Below are 19129 nucleotides of genomic sequence, written 5' to 3'. Positions count from 1 at the left end.
CCAGACCCACCTGTGTTCTGTACTGTGCAGACCCCTCTCAACTAAGGCTCTCCAGGTCTGTGGTCTGTAGCTTCCTAGCCAGGTGCCTAGTCTCTGTCCCGCAGATTAGATACTGTGCATGTTCGATGCCACCATCTTGGATTCTCCCTGACTCCAGATCATGTTTTATAATCAAACATTCTCTGCTGATTCATCTGATCTGCTCAGCTAAACAGGTGACCACTTCCTCCTTCACTGTTCCATGTGTATCTATCCCAAAGCTGCATGTTTGGTTGAAGAGGATGATCTTGCCTAATAGAGGAGGACTGGTCAAGGATATATGAGCTCTGATGCTCTCTTGATAGAACCTTCAGATTGTCACATATCCTCTGTTGTTCTATATAAGCCTGTATTACCATGGGGTAAAACTTGTTTGGGAATTTCTAAAAATTATAAAAATGTATACAAATGTATCACATTCTTCTATTTAAAGAAAGATTAAATATGCTGCATCCTTTGTCTAGGAGGAACAGATAAAAATAAAATAAAGTATGAATAATCTCTTTTCATTTTCTGAAATCACAAAGCAAAGAACTGTAGAACTTAGAATTTTATCTGTCTTACACTTTCTGTGAGATACTGCATAAACTTGAGAAAAAATAGCCCATTGTGCAAAAATAGTGGATCTTTGAGGGTGAGTAACTGAACTATAAATTGAATTGAATTTCAATGGGTCTGTATCTTTCAGAAAATAGAAGAAACATGAAGCTTAATTTTACCAGAATGTCATTCAGTGACTTGGCTATATCTTAGCTGAAATTTGAAAGGTATGTTTTGATTTTATAATTAAAAGTATGTGTTCCTAATTCCTTTTTCTTTATACCTTCCTCATTAAAAAATTTAAATAAACATTTATATTATTACACATATATACAATAAGCTTCTTACAGCAAAAAGAACCACGAAACAATCAGCAATTATATAACTGTTACATTCATAGGGTTTTGGCTATTTGTATTTGGCAGCCTTGAAGAAAACAACTTTCCTATCTCGGTGTGTCTAAAATTTTGAATGTAAATCAGTATCTATCATATTTCTAGTTCTTTGATAATGTTATATAATGTATTATGCTCATACTAACACCCCACTCTTCTCCAGCATTTAATTATGTGTCTTATCTGTCTGAGTCAAGTAGTACATGCACATTACTGCAGATGCTAGCAGAGGCCAAGGCCACAGGCATCAAATTCCTATGTAACTGAAGTTAAAGGAAGTTGTGAGCTACCCTGTATGAATACTTGGAACCAAATTTAGGTGCTCTAAAGTATCAGCACACACTTTTAGCCAAAGCCATCTCCCTGGTCCCTTTCTCTAGAACATAAATAGTTTTCTCCTCACAAGTATTAATAACTGATTAGATAGATAGATAGATAGATAGATAGATAGATAGATAGATATGCACCTATCACTATATCTCCTCTCTGTCTTTCTGTCTCTGTTTCTGTTCCTGTCTCTGTTTCTCTCTTTTTGCAGATGTGTGTGTGTGTATGTGTGTGTGTAAATGAAGCATGAAACACTGCCAGAGTAAGAGAATAGGGAATAGGAACGCTATGTGGAAACTTAGAATAATAATTCTGCCTTAACAAATTGTGGACAAGACATAATTCTACAAGACTTCTCTGGGTAATACAGTTAAGAAGAATCAGCATACAAAACAATCATGCCCTGTAAAATGGCTCAGCAGGGGAAGGCATTTGTTACCAAACAGAATAACACTAGTTCAACTCCTGGAACCTACATCAAGGAAGCATAACACACTCCTACAAGTTGTTCTCTGACCTCCACATGTGTGTTGTGTCATATGTCCCCACAATAAATGTAAATTTTCAAAATTAGGTTCTATTTGAAAGAAACAAAGACAACTTTCCTCCTAAGCAATCAAAAATACAGAGGAAGAATGACTGAAAATTGTCCCTAAAGATTGACATTGCAAAACAGTGTAGTAAGCTGATTTCAATACAGCCCCAGCCACAGGACTTTTTAGTTCTGTGAGGGGGCAAAACTGATTTCTCATTTAAACGATAAATCAAAACCATCCTGGCAAAAAACCACATTGGCAGATCTGTCCTTAGGATAAGTCCATGGCCCTCACATGGCTCAAATGCTATTACTTCCTCAGATAAACAGATCAACAATAGAAGAAAATTTCAGTTTGATACTCGGTATAAATCATAGAGCAATAGTCTGGCTGACATCTTGAGACAATGCCTATTATTTAAAACTGTGTTACACTTGATGCTTGAGAATGGAATAGCCACAAGTCATGGAGCCTGAGTTTAATTAACAAAGTTCCAGTTGGTCCTAGAAAGCAGATATTGTGGGTGGGAAGGCCAGATATGACAATCTGGAATGTGTAGACTGAGTAAACACTCAGGTCATGAAACAGGATGCACAAGGAAAGTTCATAGGACAATTTTGGCATCCAGGAGTAGATTTCATCAACAAAGAAAACACTAGAGTGCATAAACGCTGAACTTGAGACTACTTATTAGATCAAATCCTAAAGTTACTCACCTATATGCCTATCATTTGCTGCACTAGAGCCCAGGAACTCTAAACTTCCAGCAAAGTGATTAATATTTCCAAGATCTTGACAATAATAAGACATGTCCCCACCTCAACAGATCTCAGTGCTGTGATTGTTTCCACATTCCCAATGGGAAGATAAACTACCCCATGGGATAACATCTACCGACTATGGGAGAGTAAAAGAACCTGACCAGCCCAAACTGCAAAGCTACCTCTGGCCAGCAGAGGCCTCTGATGGCTATCAGACACTTTTTCTATACAAACTAAACAAACCGTAGAGAACAAATTATTAAAAAATCAAGACTCTGCAACTCCAACTGGAATATTTTTCCCTATATAGAATCTCCAAGTTTTAAGAAACAAAAAGTTGTTTCACTACTTAATTTTTTTCCTCTATGTATTTGTCTCCTGTCCTTGCCAGATTTTACTCTTTACTATATCTTTAGCAATATTTGTGCTTTATTGTAATTAATAATTTTTATTTTATTAGCCTTTATACATTCATTTAATTTGATTTACCTATTTTTTAATCATTGGAAACTCTTTTTCCCCTTTCCTTTCTTTTTTGATCCTTGCATATCCATGTTTTTCTCCACCATATTTTTGGTAATGCTTTCATTTTTAAACTCATGTTTTGGATGTTTATAGTCCTTGTATTCAGCTAATTTGTACTCTACATTTTCTAATTATTTAGGTGTTTTTGTCTTTTTCTTTCTTTATGTAATTTTCCTAATCGCCCTCCGTAAATTTTGCTTCATGCCTCTTCTTGTTCTTTAATTTGTCTAATTTTGTTCCTACATTTTCCCCCTTTCTCTTCCTTCTCTTTTTCTCTATGAATATACTAATTGCTTACTGATGATAATTACTTTTTATATTTTTATCACATCTAAAATTTATTTTTGCAATTTTGTATTGTTCAAAGATCATTGGTGATAAACTAATGGGCTTGCACAATTTTTAATATATCTCAGTACAGTTTGATATTGGTTGCTGTAACATCATTTTATTTTTTCCTTTATGAATGATATTGGAGGTTCAGCTCTAATGGTGAGATTTTTAATAAGGAGATCTCACAAATAAAAGCAGGAGAGATCTATAAACTAACATAAAAATTCACATCACAAAAATATAAGAAACAAGAAAAATCAAGAGAATCTGACTCTTCCAAAAGATCAAAGTATTTGAGTGGTTACCTCCAATACATTGAAAATGTATTGCAGGCTGTTTAGGATAAGTAACTTAGACAAGTCAATTGATCAAATCATGGTCATGTCAATTATAATTCTATTTATATCACAAGACTACACATCCTAGTTATAAGAGAAGTATGATATTATAGACAGATAAGGTCATCAAAAACATCAGAGTCCTGCAGAATATGGAATTTAAAGATGTTTTTTTATCATTTTAAGGATTCTTTGATAATAAGACAGATTAACTCCTGGCAACACCCAGCCTACCTTAAAGAAGATGAACATCAAAGAACCTCCTTATTGGAGATGGCTTCAAATGTGGCACACAAGAAACTCGGCAAAATGTTCTCATTTTGACCACTGACAGAATTCTGCATAAAAATATACAAGCTTGGAAGCCGGTAGAGTTGACAGCCAAACTCTGCTAAGACAGGGTAAGTAAGTCCTCAATAGTTCCTGCCTCATAAGTATGTCTGTCAGATATACTGGGCCAGAAGGCTGAAGATGATGCTCCAATGTTATAGAGAGTTATGAGTTACTGTTCAGGCAGGAAAATGTCTCTGTCATCTTCTCATTTGGGAAGCTGCTAACCTGCACTTCCTATTTACTCAGGTAATTAATTTTATTTCTGCTCAAATCTCTGATGGGGTTGAAGACCAAATAGGTTAATTTCACAATTAAGCTTAATTGTTTAGGGGTTAAGATGTTTTTAGGACTAGATAGATGTTTTAAGTTGATAATAATAAGATGTGATAGAGATTGTTTTACATTCAGAATTTTAAACTCATCAGGATAGGAACGATGTTTTCTTCAAGGTTGCCAAATACAAATAGCCAAAATACTATGAGCGTAACATGAATATAATCCCTGATTGTTTCATGGTTCTTCTTGCTCTATGTAGTTTATTTTATATATGTATAATAAGTGTGTATATAAAAAATAAAAATATTTCTTAAAAAGATCAAAGTACTTGATCAACTTTCAAAACAACATCCTTTAGGAAGGATTTCCAAAGAAAATACAAAAGGGAACATGAGTAAGCCACCTGAGCACAGGAATTTGCTTCTCTACTTCCAGGTAGAAACCTCAGACTAACTCACACCACTATGCCATCCCTGCCACAATGGAAGTAATTACTTTAAAAAGTTGCTTCTCTCAGGTGTTTTGTCATAGTAATAGAAAAAGTAACTTATGAATGTTAGTTACTCCCCAACTACTGAATTCAAAGGTATCAAAATGAGTAAACTATGAGTTAAAAATATCTCATTTTTCCAGTAAAAATAAATGGTGATGACAAGGGTATAAATAATCACATAAATTCAAACCAGGATATAGAATATCAAAAACATAAAAAAAAGTTCACCAAAATGATTAAGAATCAATTGGGACAATAGAGGATAGTAATATGGGAAAGAAACTACATAAAAATTTTTAAATGAAATCTTTACATCTTCTAGCTTTTAGGAATAAAGCTGCTATGAAATAGTTGAACAAGTGTCCTTGTTATATGGTAGAGGGTCTTTTGAATATATACACAGGAGTGGTATAGCTGGGTTGTGAGGTAAAGGTATTCTCAATTTTCTGAAATAGTGCCAAATTTATTTCAAAAGTAGTTGTATAAGTTTGCACTCCCACCAGCAATAGCCCAATCCAAGATCCACTGCATGAGAGAGAAACAACCTCAGGCATTATTAACGATACTCTGCTTTCTTGCAGATAGTAGAGAAGTAGAGTTGTTCTTTCAGAGGCTATATCCAGCAGTGCCTCAAAATAGATGCTGAGACTCACAGCCGAAATTTGGGTGACGCATAGGGAACCTGGCAGTATAGTGGGGGGAAGAAGAAAAGGACCTAAAGGTGACAGGAGTTTCACAAGAAGAACAACAGAGCTAACCACTAACCAGGGCCCAGATGGGTCGGCCAAGACTGAATAACCATCCAAGGACCTGGCGTGGACTGGACCTAGGTCCCCTAGAAAACAATGTAGCTGATGGCCAACTCAGGATTCATTTGGGTTTTCTAGTAAGTGTAGTGGGGGCTGTCTCTGCCATAGACTCTCTTACCAGCTTTTCAATCACTTCCTCCTAGCAGGACTGCCTTGCTAGGCCAGAGGAAGAGAACATATTTAGTCCTGATATGACTTGATGAGCCAGGGAGATTAGAAGGTAGGCTCCCTCTTCTGAGGAATAAGGGAGGGAGATGTGGGAAAGGGAGCACGGGTGGGGCTAAGAGGTAAGAAAGGATGAGGCTATTACCAATAGAAAACATAATGAAAAGACTTGATTAATCATAAAAAGAATGTAAGTGATAGAGGGTAAATCAGAAAAAATATTGAATTCAAATATCAATAAAGGCCTCTTTTATGTCTTCCACCTGTTTGGCTGCCTTTATTGATATTTGGGGAAAAAAAGTATCAATAAAGAAAACATGCTTGGCCACAACAACCAATAACTTTGGGGTATGAAGAAGAGACAAATAAAAGAATCTGTAAGGTAGAAGTACCTGAGATAATAACAAAAGGACTAGAAAGTCTATTCAATGAAATTATGATGGAAAAGTTCTCTAATCTAGAGAAGAAAATAAACATCCATATACAAAAGGTAGTTAAGACCTCAAGGTCACATAACAAACTCTCCATGATGTAGAAATTGGCTTGGCAGATTAGGGTAAAATAGGTCACAGAAAAAATAACGACTTTATCTCATGACTAAAAGGCAAAAATTTAAAAATTCCTAGGTCTCTCTGAAACCTCATCATGGCCAAAGGCCACATATGGGACAAGTGTTTGTAGATCCTAATCCTTGAACTGGTCATAAATAATTTTAAACTTACTTATTCAAGTTGGGGCATATTATTGCAGTAGTAAAGGAACATTAAGGGGAAACCTCTTCTTGTCACAGAGATAAATTCTCTGGCCTAAGTAAAGACCTGACATTGCATTTGGACAGGATTGGTCACCTGGCTAAGGAGTAACTCCTACAAATGTGAATTAACCTAAACCCATGCTAATGATAGAAGCAGAAATTTTCATCCTTTAATGAAATACTTTATACTCCCAAAACTCCCACTCCTAGTACAGTCCCTATAACCTGAGTAGTCATGACCTTCTGCTGAGTAGCCCCACTTTAACTCAAAAAGTTGTAGCTTTCCCTTTTACTTTTACTATTAACTTTCCCTATATTTTTCTTTGGAATGCTGGCTAGAACCTAGGTAATTTTGAGCTTTTCCTAAATACTCTGTCCCTATAATATGGCAGACCTCCATGTCATTAGCTAGCTTGGCTTTTTTTTCTCTCTCACTTTGATTCTTGTCTGGGAAGCTGTTGAGATTTATAGCTTATATTCCTTGAGTTTGTTTTGTTTGTTTCTAAATCCAATAAAATTGTCCTTGAGTCAAAAAAAGAAAGAAAATAAATTTTCCATGTCACAGTGTAGTCAATATATAAATCATACAAAGCAAAGAAACAATATAAGAGACCATGAGAAAAACTGTCAGCTCAACTCCAAAGGCCAATGCATCAGAATACAATCGGATATTCGTCAGTAATCTTAAAGGCCAATAAATAAGGTAGATAATTGCCAATTGAGGTGACTATTTCCAGAAGAACCAATTTTAAATGTTGATAGAAAACTAATAACATTTCTGGACAAATACAAATCACAAAGCCAGTCCTAAGGAATCCTAAAAAAATACATAGATGTCATATTAAAGCAACCTATTCAAAGAAAAGAGTTTCAACAAGTGTGCAAGAAACAATAATCTGCATGAGGCTATAGATAAACAGAGTAAAGGTAGGAAACCAGAAAGATCCTAATACTAATAGGGGATAAATAATTGAACAAATAATCTAATAAACCATAAAAATAAAAAATATAATAATTAGTAAATATGTTTTAGTAAGAACTTTAAATGCAAATGGACTATACTTACCAATGACATATAGACAATATTTCTTTATTAAAAACTAGATGTATGTTCTTTTCCAGGTACAGGGTGTTCTTGGCATTGTCTCTAGAGATTGTGAATCGGCCCTTCATGGTGACTGCATAGTGGATAAGAGCATCTCTAACAACAATGTATGTGACCCATTCTAGCCTCTTCCTTGGAACCTGGAGGAGCCTGTTCATGGTGCAATCACTGCAGGTGAATCTAGAGGCCAAACAGGAGAGTTTCAGGGACTTTCCGGGATGCACTAAGCTGTCCCAAGACTCCACCTGGTGCACTTCACACTGGACACCTGTAATCTTGGAGAATGCTGGTCAGAAAGCTACAACAAAACACAATTTCCCCCTTTTCTCATGTCCACAGGGCACAGCCATATATTACTGTGCAAGAAACTGAGTGAGTGTTACCGGGAGCTCAGAAGCAAACCTCCATGCAGGGCTCTGACGACCAGCAGGAGGCTCTGAGAACACACAGAACTCTGGTTACAAAAGAGACCTGTTTATTCAGACAGGCATAAAGGACTGGCCTCCTCTATGTCTGGGCTGCATGTACTTATCACAGTTAGGCATTGTCAAGACAGGTATAGTATGTAGTAGTCCTTGACATGTCCAATAGTTTATTGAAATTTCTGTTTGCCATTGGGGGAAAAAAAAGAACTAGATGTATGTATTGGTTGCTTCTAAGAAACATACCTCACTGCCAAAGACACACACTGAGCCAAAGGATGGAAGTTAGTCTTTGAGGTTATTGGAAACTAAAAACAAACTGGCATAAACTTCAAGAAATCAAGAAGCCACTACATATTAACAAAAATTTCAATTCATAAAAATGAGATAACTATTCATAAATTCATATGCTCCAACTATTAAGGGATCTAAATTTCATAAAAGAAATACATGGATATAAAAGTCACAAAATATTAATACAATTACTAAAACAAAATAATACAATTAACACAAAATAATAAAATTATTACTGTGTATTATTTCAGTATCTTAACATTTATTTTTTGATATACCAGACATACTAAAATTTAGCAAAATAACTTAAATCATACTAAATTATAGATCAAATGGTCGTGGTAAATATCTGTATAAAATCCCATTCAACAGACAGAATACTCACTTTTCTAGTATCCCATAGAACCTTCTCTAAATAGACCACAATCTAGGTCATAAAATAAGGATTAATAACTGTATAGGAATCAAAGTAAGTTACTGTATGTTATCAATTTATTGTGGAATCAATATCAATGGAAACTAAAAAAAATACATGAAGACTTAATAATACACTCTTGAGTAATCAATGAAAAATTTAAATATCGTGGAGAAAACTTCTAGAATTAAGAAAAATACAGCATAATTAACCAGAACCTTTAAGATATAGACCTAAAGTAGCACCAAGAAAAAAGTTTATAGGTAGGTTTTCTTTTGTTAAGAAAAAGAAAGAAAAACTGAGAGATTTCTGATAAATAGCCTGATGTACCTCAGGCTTCCATATGTACTCCAAATTTTAGTTAAAGCATTGAGACAAGAAAAAGAAACAAAAATGATACAAATAAGAAATTAAAAAGTCACAATATTCCAATTTTTAGACAAAATAATCTCATACTTAAAATGCCTAAAAACTCCATCAGAAAAAGTTGACATTTGTTTTTAAATCTACTGAATATAAAACCAACACACAAAAGTCAGTGTTCTATATAGTAATAACAATTTGAATAACAATTTGCAAATAAAAACCAGTTAGAAAATACCATTAACAATACCTTCAACAGGAAAATACTTAGAAATAAATATAACTAAGGTCATTAAGACCTCTATAATGAACAGTTTAAGATCATGATAAATAAATAGTGAAAATTAATAAAAGCTAAAGACTTTGCATGATCTTGGACTGGCAGGGTAAACATTGTGATAATGACCATCTTACCAAAACATTCTTAAGATTCAACAAAATCTCCAATAAAATTCAATATTTGTAGCAGAACTGGAACAAATAATCCTAAAATTTATACACAAGTACAAAAAAAATTCCTTAATAACCAACGCAAACCTAAGCAGAAAGTACAAAGTTGTAATGCCATTAATATCTGTTCTCAAATTATGCTACATAGTTATAGTAATGGAAACAGTCTGATAATGTCCCAAACCACATAGATATCAAAAGAATAGAATAATGCTCACAGAAATAGCTAGATAGCTTTTTACAAAGTGTAATAGCATGCTATGAAAATGAAAGGCAGCATATTCAATAAATGTTGTGTGGATAGCAAGGTATAAAGCTACAATAATGAAATTAGATCTATACATTACCCTGTATAAAATCAACTCAAAACGGTTCATAGATGATAATGTAAGACCAGAACCTTTGAATATATTAGAGGAAAACATAAATAAAAATAATTCAGTATATCAATACTTCAAAGCACAAAAACTAAACTTGGGAATTACAAATAGGTTCTTCGTTCCATCTATTCAGTCCAAGAAGCAGATGGGAGCCAAAGCCATATGCTTTCATGCCTACTCTGGCCCAGGACCTTCACCCTACATCATTCTATTCCACCATGCCTTCAGATCCTGGCCCAGGGGAAAGCTACATCTGTGAGCTCTCTTCAGTTCCCTCATCTTTCCTTCTCCAGGCGTACCTCCAGCAAGAAGTCTCATTGTCATTACCCCTTGTTCAGTCTGACTCAAAACCCTCACACCATGCTGTTGCCACCCATCTACTCCATGTCACAAAGGCAAGACATAGGAAGCATTTTCTCCACATGCTCTGCTTACCCTGATCCAGAATTCTAACCAGACACCTACACTCTAGACCCAGCAAAGGCAGGAGGCACATCTATATACTTTCTTGACTAATCTATACCAGACTCACAACACATGATATCCCTCCATTTCCACGCCATTCAGACTTAGACATGCATAAGCCTGTACCTATGTGTTGTCTCTGACCTAGGAACTTCACCAGGACCTCCTTCTGTGAGCTCTTGGCATAGGCATAGCCGAGAGTAACATTAATGTGCTTTTTCAGAGGTCTAGCTAGAAGCTGCACCAGGGGCCTTTCTTATAGTTTACCGAATCAACTTCACATAACCTTTAAGACCCCGAAATCATTCAGGGCTATTTGAGGGGTAATATGGAAGCCTAATACAGTATAAGCTTCCTAAAATAAATACATATAGGAAGACAAGATCAATGAACTCACCAAATAATAGGTTAGAGAGAACTTCAACTGGACATCTCTTGTTACCCAGTAAAACTTTCAAGACAAGGAATGGGTTACATCTAATTGAATCATTGGCCAAAGGCATCTTGTGGGAAACCACAAACTACCCAAACTGTTACCAAGGCTATAGTTTGCTCTCCACAAACTAATGGCAAGGCTCTATTACTAAAGACAACTAAATAACTCACTGACAATGGAGAAGTTGAGTTGGTGCCTACCTAGAGCCTTCACCTCTAGATTATGCTTTTGGTACAAAAAGCACTCTGCATTTATCAAATGAGAAAGGTAAATATCAACCCATCTACAAAATTTCTGATCTACAATGCAGTTCTGCCCCTAAGACATGCTAGTGCAATGATGGCATAAACTTTGTGGGAGTAACCAACCAGTAATTGATCACTGGAGGCAGGATTTGATAGTTAAAATACTTTGTTTATATCTCAATCCATTTACCTTATGCTTGTAGTTTAAGATGTGAGCCTCCAGTTTTTTATCCCAATTAAACTAACCATTATAACCTCTAAGAATATGCAACAATAAGCATGAATAAACTCTTTTTTCTTTGAGATGCTCTGATCATAATATTCTATCCCTGCAATATAAAAATAACTAACACAGAAAGTAGGACCGTATTATTGAAGACACAACACACTTCAGAGATCATAGAGAGATCATGCTTACACTGACCTATAATTCTCCTCAATGAAGACCAACTACTAGTCACAACCATGTAATATACCAAGTCAGAGAAGTTTACAAAGCCCCACCCAGGTAAAAAGCCTGAGAACCTCAACAATGACAGCATATGCCCCAGTACTGCAATAGTGGAACTTTTATCTCTCAAATAGCCAACTGCTTTCTAATAGGACTAAACTGGTTCAACTGGAGATAATCCATGCTTGGTACTATAAATTTGGCTAATAACTCATGGTTGGAGGGGTCATATGACCTAGAGAAAAACATACTAAACCCAAATTGCTAAAGTAATACACTTTTCAATTGACTTTTAAATACATATATGTAAGCCATAAATAAGTGCACCTTACACATCTCATCCAAAAAGATTTCTTAAAGAGAGAAAGACTGATGGAGACATATACAACCAGTCAAATGCAAAGAAAAAGTGTCTGTGGGGTACCCAAACCCAAACTGAGTATCTATGCATAATCCCTATGGTCCAGGGAACATCACAGAAGAGGACACAGAAAGACTGTAAGAGGTTGAGAAACAAGACAACTGCTATATAATAATTTTGTTAGTCAAAACAAGAATGTTCTCCCATAAATCTCAACAACATAGCTGTGGGAAAATACCTGTAATGACCATACCAGTTGACATGCCAACACCATGAAGGATAATTTCACAAGGTCCTTCCACATGGAAAATAAAAAAAAAGAGCTCCTGCCACTCAATCACTAAATGGTAACTGAGAGAAACAGAACTAGTTTTTTGTTTTGTTTAGTTTTAGTTTTAGTTTTAGCCTATTTTGTTTTTAAGGAGTGAACACCAAATACTAAGTGTTTAGCCCTAAACATATGTAAATAAAGGCATCACTAATTAGAATCTGTAGTATCATGGATAAATTAACTTGGGTCAAGTATATCTAATAACATATATTCTATCTCATATCAGTCCTAGGTTCAAGTTTTTTGTTTTATGTGTTTAACTTGGAGCACAAATTGAAGCCAAAAGTAACTAGAAATAGGCAACTGAGGCAAGATATATTTAGAGAGTGAGAATAATAGAATGTGGGTGAAATCAAAATAGAGGTAGGAATACTAAGGAAGCAGAGAAAAAGTTTATTCAGAAGAGAAGTAGAAGTATGGAAAAATCAGGAGTCTAGGAGAAGGACTAACACAAAAGTGGGTTGTATGACAAAGCCAAATTGAATCCTATTATCTCTCAACCCAATCAAATATTTTTGGAGTTATAAAATAGATGCAATATGAAAGAAGATGAATGAATACTATGGATTAAAGGATTACATGAGGATGGTTATTAGGTTAAGGTATAAGGGAGGGTTGTGGATAAGCTATCCTAAACTATGGATATATAAAAAAGCTTCATAGAAACACACACACACACTCACACACACACACACACACACACACACACACACACATCGACACACACACCGACACACACACACGGACACTTGATTTTTTTCTGAAAGAAGCCAAATCCATACAATGGAAAAATGAGAGTATATTCAGAAAACAGTGCTGGTGTAACTGGATGTCTACATGTAGAAAAATGCAAGTAGATCTATATTCATCACCCTGCACAAGACTCAAGTCCACATGGATTAAAGACCTCAAGGTAAAACCACACAAATAAACTTTTAGGAGAAAAAGTGGGGAAGAGCCTTGAACTCATTGGCACAGCAGACAACTTCTTGAACAGAACACCAACAGCCCAGGCTCTAAGATCAGCAATTGATAAATGGGATTTCCTGGAATTGAAAAGCTTCTGTAAGATGAAGGACACTGTCAAAAGAACAGAACGACAGCCTAGAGACTGGGAGAAGATCTTCACTAACCCTATATCTGAAAAAGGGCTAATATTCAAAATATATAAAGAACTCAAGAAATTAAACTCCAGCAAACCAAATAATGCAATTAAGAAATGGGATTCAGAGCTAAACAGAGAATTCTCAACAGAGGGATGTTGAGTAGCTGAGAAAGAAAGAAATGTTGAATGTCCTTAGTCAGCAGGGAAATGAAAATCAAACAATTCTGACATTCCATCTTACTCTTGTCAGGAACTTAAAAACTCAAAAACTCAAGTGACAGTACATGCTGGCAAGGATGTAGAAAAAGGGGAACACTCTCCTCCATTTCTGGTGAGAGTGAAAACATGTGCAACCACTTTGGAAATCAATCTGATGCTTCCTCAGAAAGTTGGGAATAGTGCTACCTCAAGACCCAGCTATACCACTCCTAGGCACATACCTGAAAGATGCTCTACCATACAACAAAGACATTTGTTCAACTAAGTTCATAGCATTATTAGCAATACTCAGAAGCTGGAAGCAACCTATATGTCCCTCAATTGAAGAATGGATAAAGAAACTGTGGTACATTTACACAATGGAATTTCTCAGCTACTAAAAACAAGGAAATCTTGACATTTGAAGGCAAATGAATAGAATTAGAAATGATCATTGTGAGTAAGATAACACAGACTCAGAAAGACATGCATGGTATATACTCACTTTTACGTGGATACTAGCCCAACACAGATGTCCTCTGAGAAGACTCTCACTCAGCAGGGATCAGAACAGATGCTTGGACTCCCTGCTGGACTCCAGGTAAGAGTGGTATGGAAGAATGGGGGAATAGAAGGACCCATAGGGTTCAAGAGCCCCACAAGAAGACCATCATGGCTGGCAGATCTGGACCCAGAGTGGGGCCTACACAAATTGCAGTACCAACCAAGGACAATGCATGCAGTATCCTAGACCCCCTCTTCAGAGATAGCCAATGGAAAGCTCATTCTCCACAGTTATGAGGAGAGCAGGAACTGTATCTGACATGAACTCTGGTGCCCCCAATATGATCACTTCCCCTTGATGGGGAGGTCAGAGGAAGGGAAAGCAGACTATCCGGAGTAGATGTGATAAGCTGTGGTCATATATTGGGGGAAGAGGTCCTCATCTGTCAGTGGTCTAGCAGAGGGGAATAGGGTAAAAGAGGAAGGGAAGGGGAATGGGAAGTGAAGGAGTAACAATCTGAATAAATTATAAAAAATATAAAATGGTAGCAATCCTCTCCCCCCCCCCAAAAAAAAAGAAAAGAAAAAAGAAAAAGCTTTATAGAACCTACTAGCTCAGAAGCTGATCTCAAAATATTAATTTAAGCAAAAAGAATTCAAACAGAGGGACCTCTCATGAGTGGATTATGTCACTCCCAGAAGACACGAGTTATTACTTGAAAATATCAGTGCAAGGCATGGGATACTTCCCTATAAGCTATTGTCCATGGGAATCCTACAAGTTTCCAAAATAACACAAGCTATTGTCATTGCCCTTGCTTCAACACCATAATTAGATAGTATCATCCTATTTCCAAATATACCATAAACTTTAGCTATAGTGCCCCATGAAATCAATTTCAAATTGATTGGTAAACCTCTTCACTGTTGGCTAGCTTTCATAGTGCTGGAAAGGACTATGTAGGATGCTGGGGGATAAAATAATAGTCTTACCAATTGCTAGAACTTGTATGCTACAACACTGACCTGCCAGGCAATGATATGCTCACTGATGCAATAGTGATATTATAGTTATGCGAGTAACCAACTACTTCTATAGTGTTTGGAGGCCTGCTCAACGGGAAGCAATTTGTGAATGGAGCTGTAAAACTGGTCAAAAGGAGGTCACAGGCCTTAGCATAGAACCTTAGATTGTAATTTTACTAAATGGCCATGCTGCCAAATGTCCTTATTAATGTGCTTCTTTATACTCATAGACCTAGGCTGTTCTCCACCTTGGTCAAAGAAGCTTCTTTTTTTCATTGAGAGACAGACGATAGAGATTTGTATAACTCTTGGAAGTTCTGAGGCTAAGAGACCTAGTGTTCAGCCCTAACTTGGTCATCTGTATTGACCCTTTCATTATCAATGATAGGAGAACAACAATAAAGAGGTGGCAGAGAGAAAGTAAGAGTGGGAGGATAGAGTGATATGCTGCAAAATGTTCTTTCTGAGCATGACATTGTTACCACACTGATGAACTTACACAAACTGTGGTTATCTATACAAGATATACACATGATCAAGTCAGCCAAACCTCCAGCATATAGGAGAGGTGCTCTATAGGCCCTAACCTGTATTGAGGAGTTATTGGCATTAGATAGCTGCTGGGGATGGGGGAATCATTGTTCTATGAGGTTGTGAATGCTTGTAGGTTTCTCCTGCTTTACTATATGGTCCCACACCCATGAAGATAAGGACTTCACTAATTAATCAAGACATGATGTTTAGAAATATGAGGTGTTAGGTGGAGACAGATGGAGAATCAGGGTTTATATGATAACATTTTAGAGTATACTTGCATGTAGTATTCTAAGAATAAGAGCTTTCAAATGTATGATATTCTGATATGAATATGATTCAACCTATGTTTCAAAGCAAGAGAATAGAAACATAAATTGTTTTTAATATTGTAAGTATAAGTTTTTATAGAGACATTCAGATGTCTTGTTCATTCTATTTTTAATTATTCTAGAAAATGAATAATATTATTTTTTAAATTTTAAAATCTGAATACTATGGGTTCTGCTATTTCCAAAACTTCTGAACATCAGTTTTGTAATCTATAAAATGGAATTAGTAATATCTAATACATTGATTCATTTTACTTAAAAACTCAAATGTTACTTTGAATATCTGGAAGATTGTAAATGCTTTGTAACCTTCTTTTTCTCTTCATTTAAAACCAGTAAAAACATATAGATAGAAACTGCCAAATAAGAGGTATTTTTACCTGGAAAACAGAGTGATAACCAACTTAACCTATACTCTAGCATATAACATTGATTCATTTGCTACTGAGGAAGATCTTATTAACTGCACACAGAAGTACATAGAGATGTGTTTCAAAAACTCACCTGCAGTTGCATCAAATGATGGATGTGGGAAAGGCCCAACAGTAATTTGCATGGGAAAGAGATATCCAGGAATACAGCGCTTAGGATGAGGCTGGTTCACTAAAGAAAAAAAAAAAAAACAGGATGTCTTATTTTTAGTTCTAAGACATTTTAAAATTGAAGTTTGATCGTCTACACATATAAAAATTCATATAAGTGTTTGATACAATTAAAATAATTAAAATGAAATGTCTATTTGTATGTAATCCCACTAGAAAGTCAGATCCACTCATTTGCACACTAGTAATCCCATAAAAACACTAAACTGAAAGCCATAATATGTACTTAGAAGACCTGCTGCAGAACCTGTGCAGGTCCTGTTCATTCTCTGTTAGCCTTCTAAAAAAATATGATCTAAAATATACCAATCTATATTGGAGGTCCCAAGATTAAAAAACACTTATAATAGACAAAAATATAGTGCCAGTTGTACTAAACAGAATCAGAATAACACAGGGATAAACATAATAATTCATATAAACACTTTTGTTAGGTAAACCAAAGAATTAATGTCATTTGAGCTTGTACAAATCAAAAAATAATACAGCAAAAAATCCAGAAATTATATATGGGATATTTTGGTATTTGAGAGATTTTAAGGATAGACAGACAGAAATTACAGTTCACCAAAAGAAAATGTCTCATTCAATAACCAAATGAGAATTATATTGTTACAGACAACAGAATGAAATTTATATATTTAAGAACAGAAATGCACGGTAAGGGTCAGAATGAGAAGAGGCATATGATAACATGATTAGTCACTTACTTGACAAGTAGCTAACTTGTGCGGCTGTGAAACACAGAACAAAAAGCTCATGGTCGGAAGTGTCAGCAAGATTGATTTCTGTTCAGCAAAACTAAGGCTGCAATATTAACTTTCAGCTATTAGAATAAGATGCATGGTGAAAGAATCTAAGCTATCGTCAATGGAAGTATTGAAAAAAAGACTTGATGGCCACTTGTCAACATATTATTGAGTAGAGTCATACATCAATCAAGTAGGAAGTTGCACTAGATAATGTCTATCGACTTCTCAAATAGTAATGCTCTCTGATTCTAGAAGTCCATGAAAAACCATGGTATTATAATGGAAGTGTCATTATATCAGTGTTAATACCAGTGTCTTGTCATGATTAATGATATACTGAGAATGTTCGATATGTTAATGGAGTGACCACTTATCTTAAAGTGTTTTCTAGTTAGCAGTAATGCTTTGTAATAAGTAGACATTTGTCTCCACTTAAATTACCAAAGAATTCCAATTGAATTTATTATTAATGCTTTGTGAATATTAAATTAATTTGCTACATCAAATACTTTTATAATTTGCATCAAAAGAAGAACTAAGATTTATCTATAGTTTAAAAATGTATGTTTTTAACAGTAAGACATTTCAGTGTCTGTTCTTTGACGTGTCTATTCAAACTCTATTTAGCATACTTTATATTCATTAGGTTTAATTTGAAGGCATTATATGTCAGCTATATCACTGTAGCTTATGCATTAAAAAAAAAATAAAGTTCACAACCACTGATGAAATGTAGTCCATCATGTGGAATAAACATAAAAAATGGACTAATTAGTATCAAATAGCTTTACATACACTTGTAATAATAAGTATGTATATGATGATGTGATTGCAAGTAAATATTTGATAAGAAATAGAAATCAAGCTAAATAAAAATGAAATAATGTTAATTGTTAGTTAAAAACTGTAATTCTGGACTAAATCAAGTGGACAAATGAATATTAAATGATTATAAATAAAAACATTGTACCTGAAAGAGTAATATGTATAATAATCAGTGCATGCTGTGAAACCCTCTTTTATGTTGTGGGTCAGGGTTATCCCATAGACTACCAAAATACTACAGACTATTGTTATTGCCTTTGGTTGTCCTCCCCACTGGAGGTGGATGGTAAGTCCATATTGTTAAAGATACCACCCATTTTTGACAGCAGGCCCAGAGGGCTGAAACTATGTCTAACTCAAAGCCTCCTCTAACCAAGATCTAGGCACCAGAAGTACCATGGAAGCTTCCAGAGGAGGGAAACAACCAACAGTTCTACCCATAACAATGACCAGCATAGCATATGATTCTTCAGGTGGAGTTGTGGTGTGCATAAATTGGTAATAACCAATAGCTATCTAGTTGGACTTAAGAAGTGTTCAACAAGAGGAAAACCATGCTTAATAATAAAACTGCAGCCAGCTTCCTATGGCTAATGAGGTCATGGAGCTTGGAAGAAAACCTACAATTACAACTTTACTAAACCAGGGTAATTCTTTAACTACATTCTACATATCTGCCCTTGCACCAAATAAGTCCTTATCCTCATCATGAAAATTGTATTTGCCGTATATGTATATCACTGCAGAAAATTACAACCAGTCAAAACCCAGAGTTGTAGAGGTTAAGTTGAACTGATGCATCTACAAAACAGATCTCACACAGAAAGCTAAGGATAATTATAGACAAGGAGGCACAAAGATTGTAGAAAAGGGAGAACAGAGAATTTGTTGTTAGAGTGTGTCTCCTAA

General features: G+C 35.4%; 1 protein-coding gene across 1 annotated transcript in view; it reads right to left on the bottom strand.

Annotated features, from left to right (window-relative positions):
- The window catches only part of LOC127185616 (transmembrane protein 182-like), an 86629-nt gene that overhangs the window by 46767 nt on the left and 20733 nt on the right, over positions 1-19129 (bottom strand). The window contains exon 3 of the mRNA XM_051142059.1: positions 16546-16644. Within this exon, the coding sequence (XP_050998016.1) occupies positions 16546-16644 (99 nt within the window). The remainder of the gene's footprint in view (positions 1-16545; positions 16645-19129) is intronic.

This window comes from Acomys russatus, chromosome X (genome assembly GCF_903995435.1).
Source record: "Acomys russatus chromosome X, mAcoRus1.1, whole genome shotgun sequence".
Classification (NCBI taxonomy): domain Eukaryota; kingdom Metazoa; phylum Chordata; class Mammalia; order Rodentia; family Muridae; genus Acomys; species Acomys russatus.
This window is presented reverse-complemented; position numbering and strand designations above follow the sequence as displayed.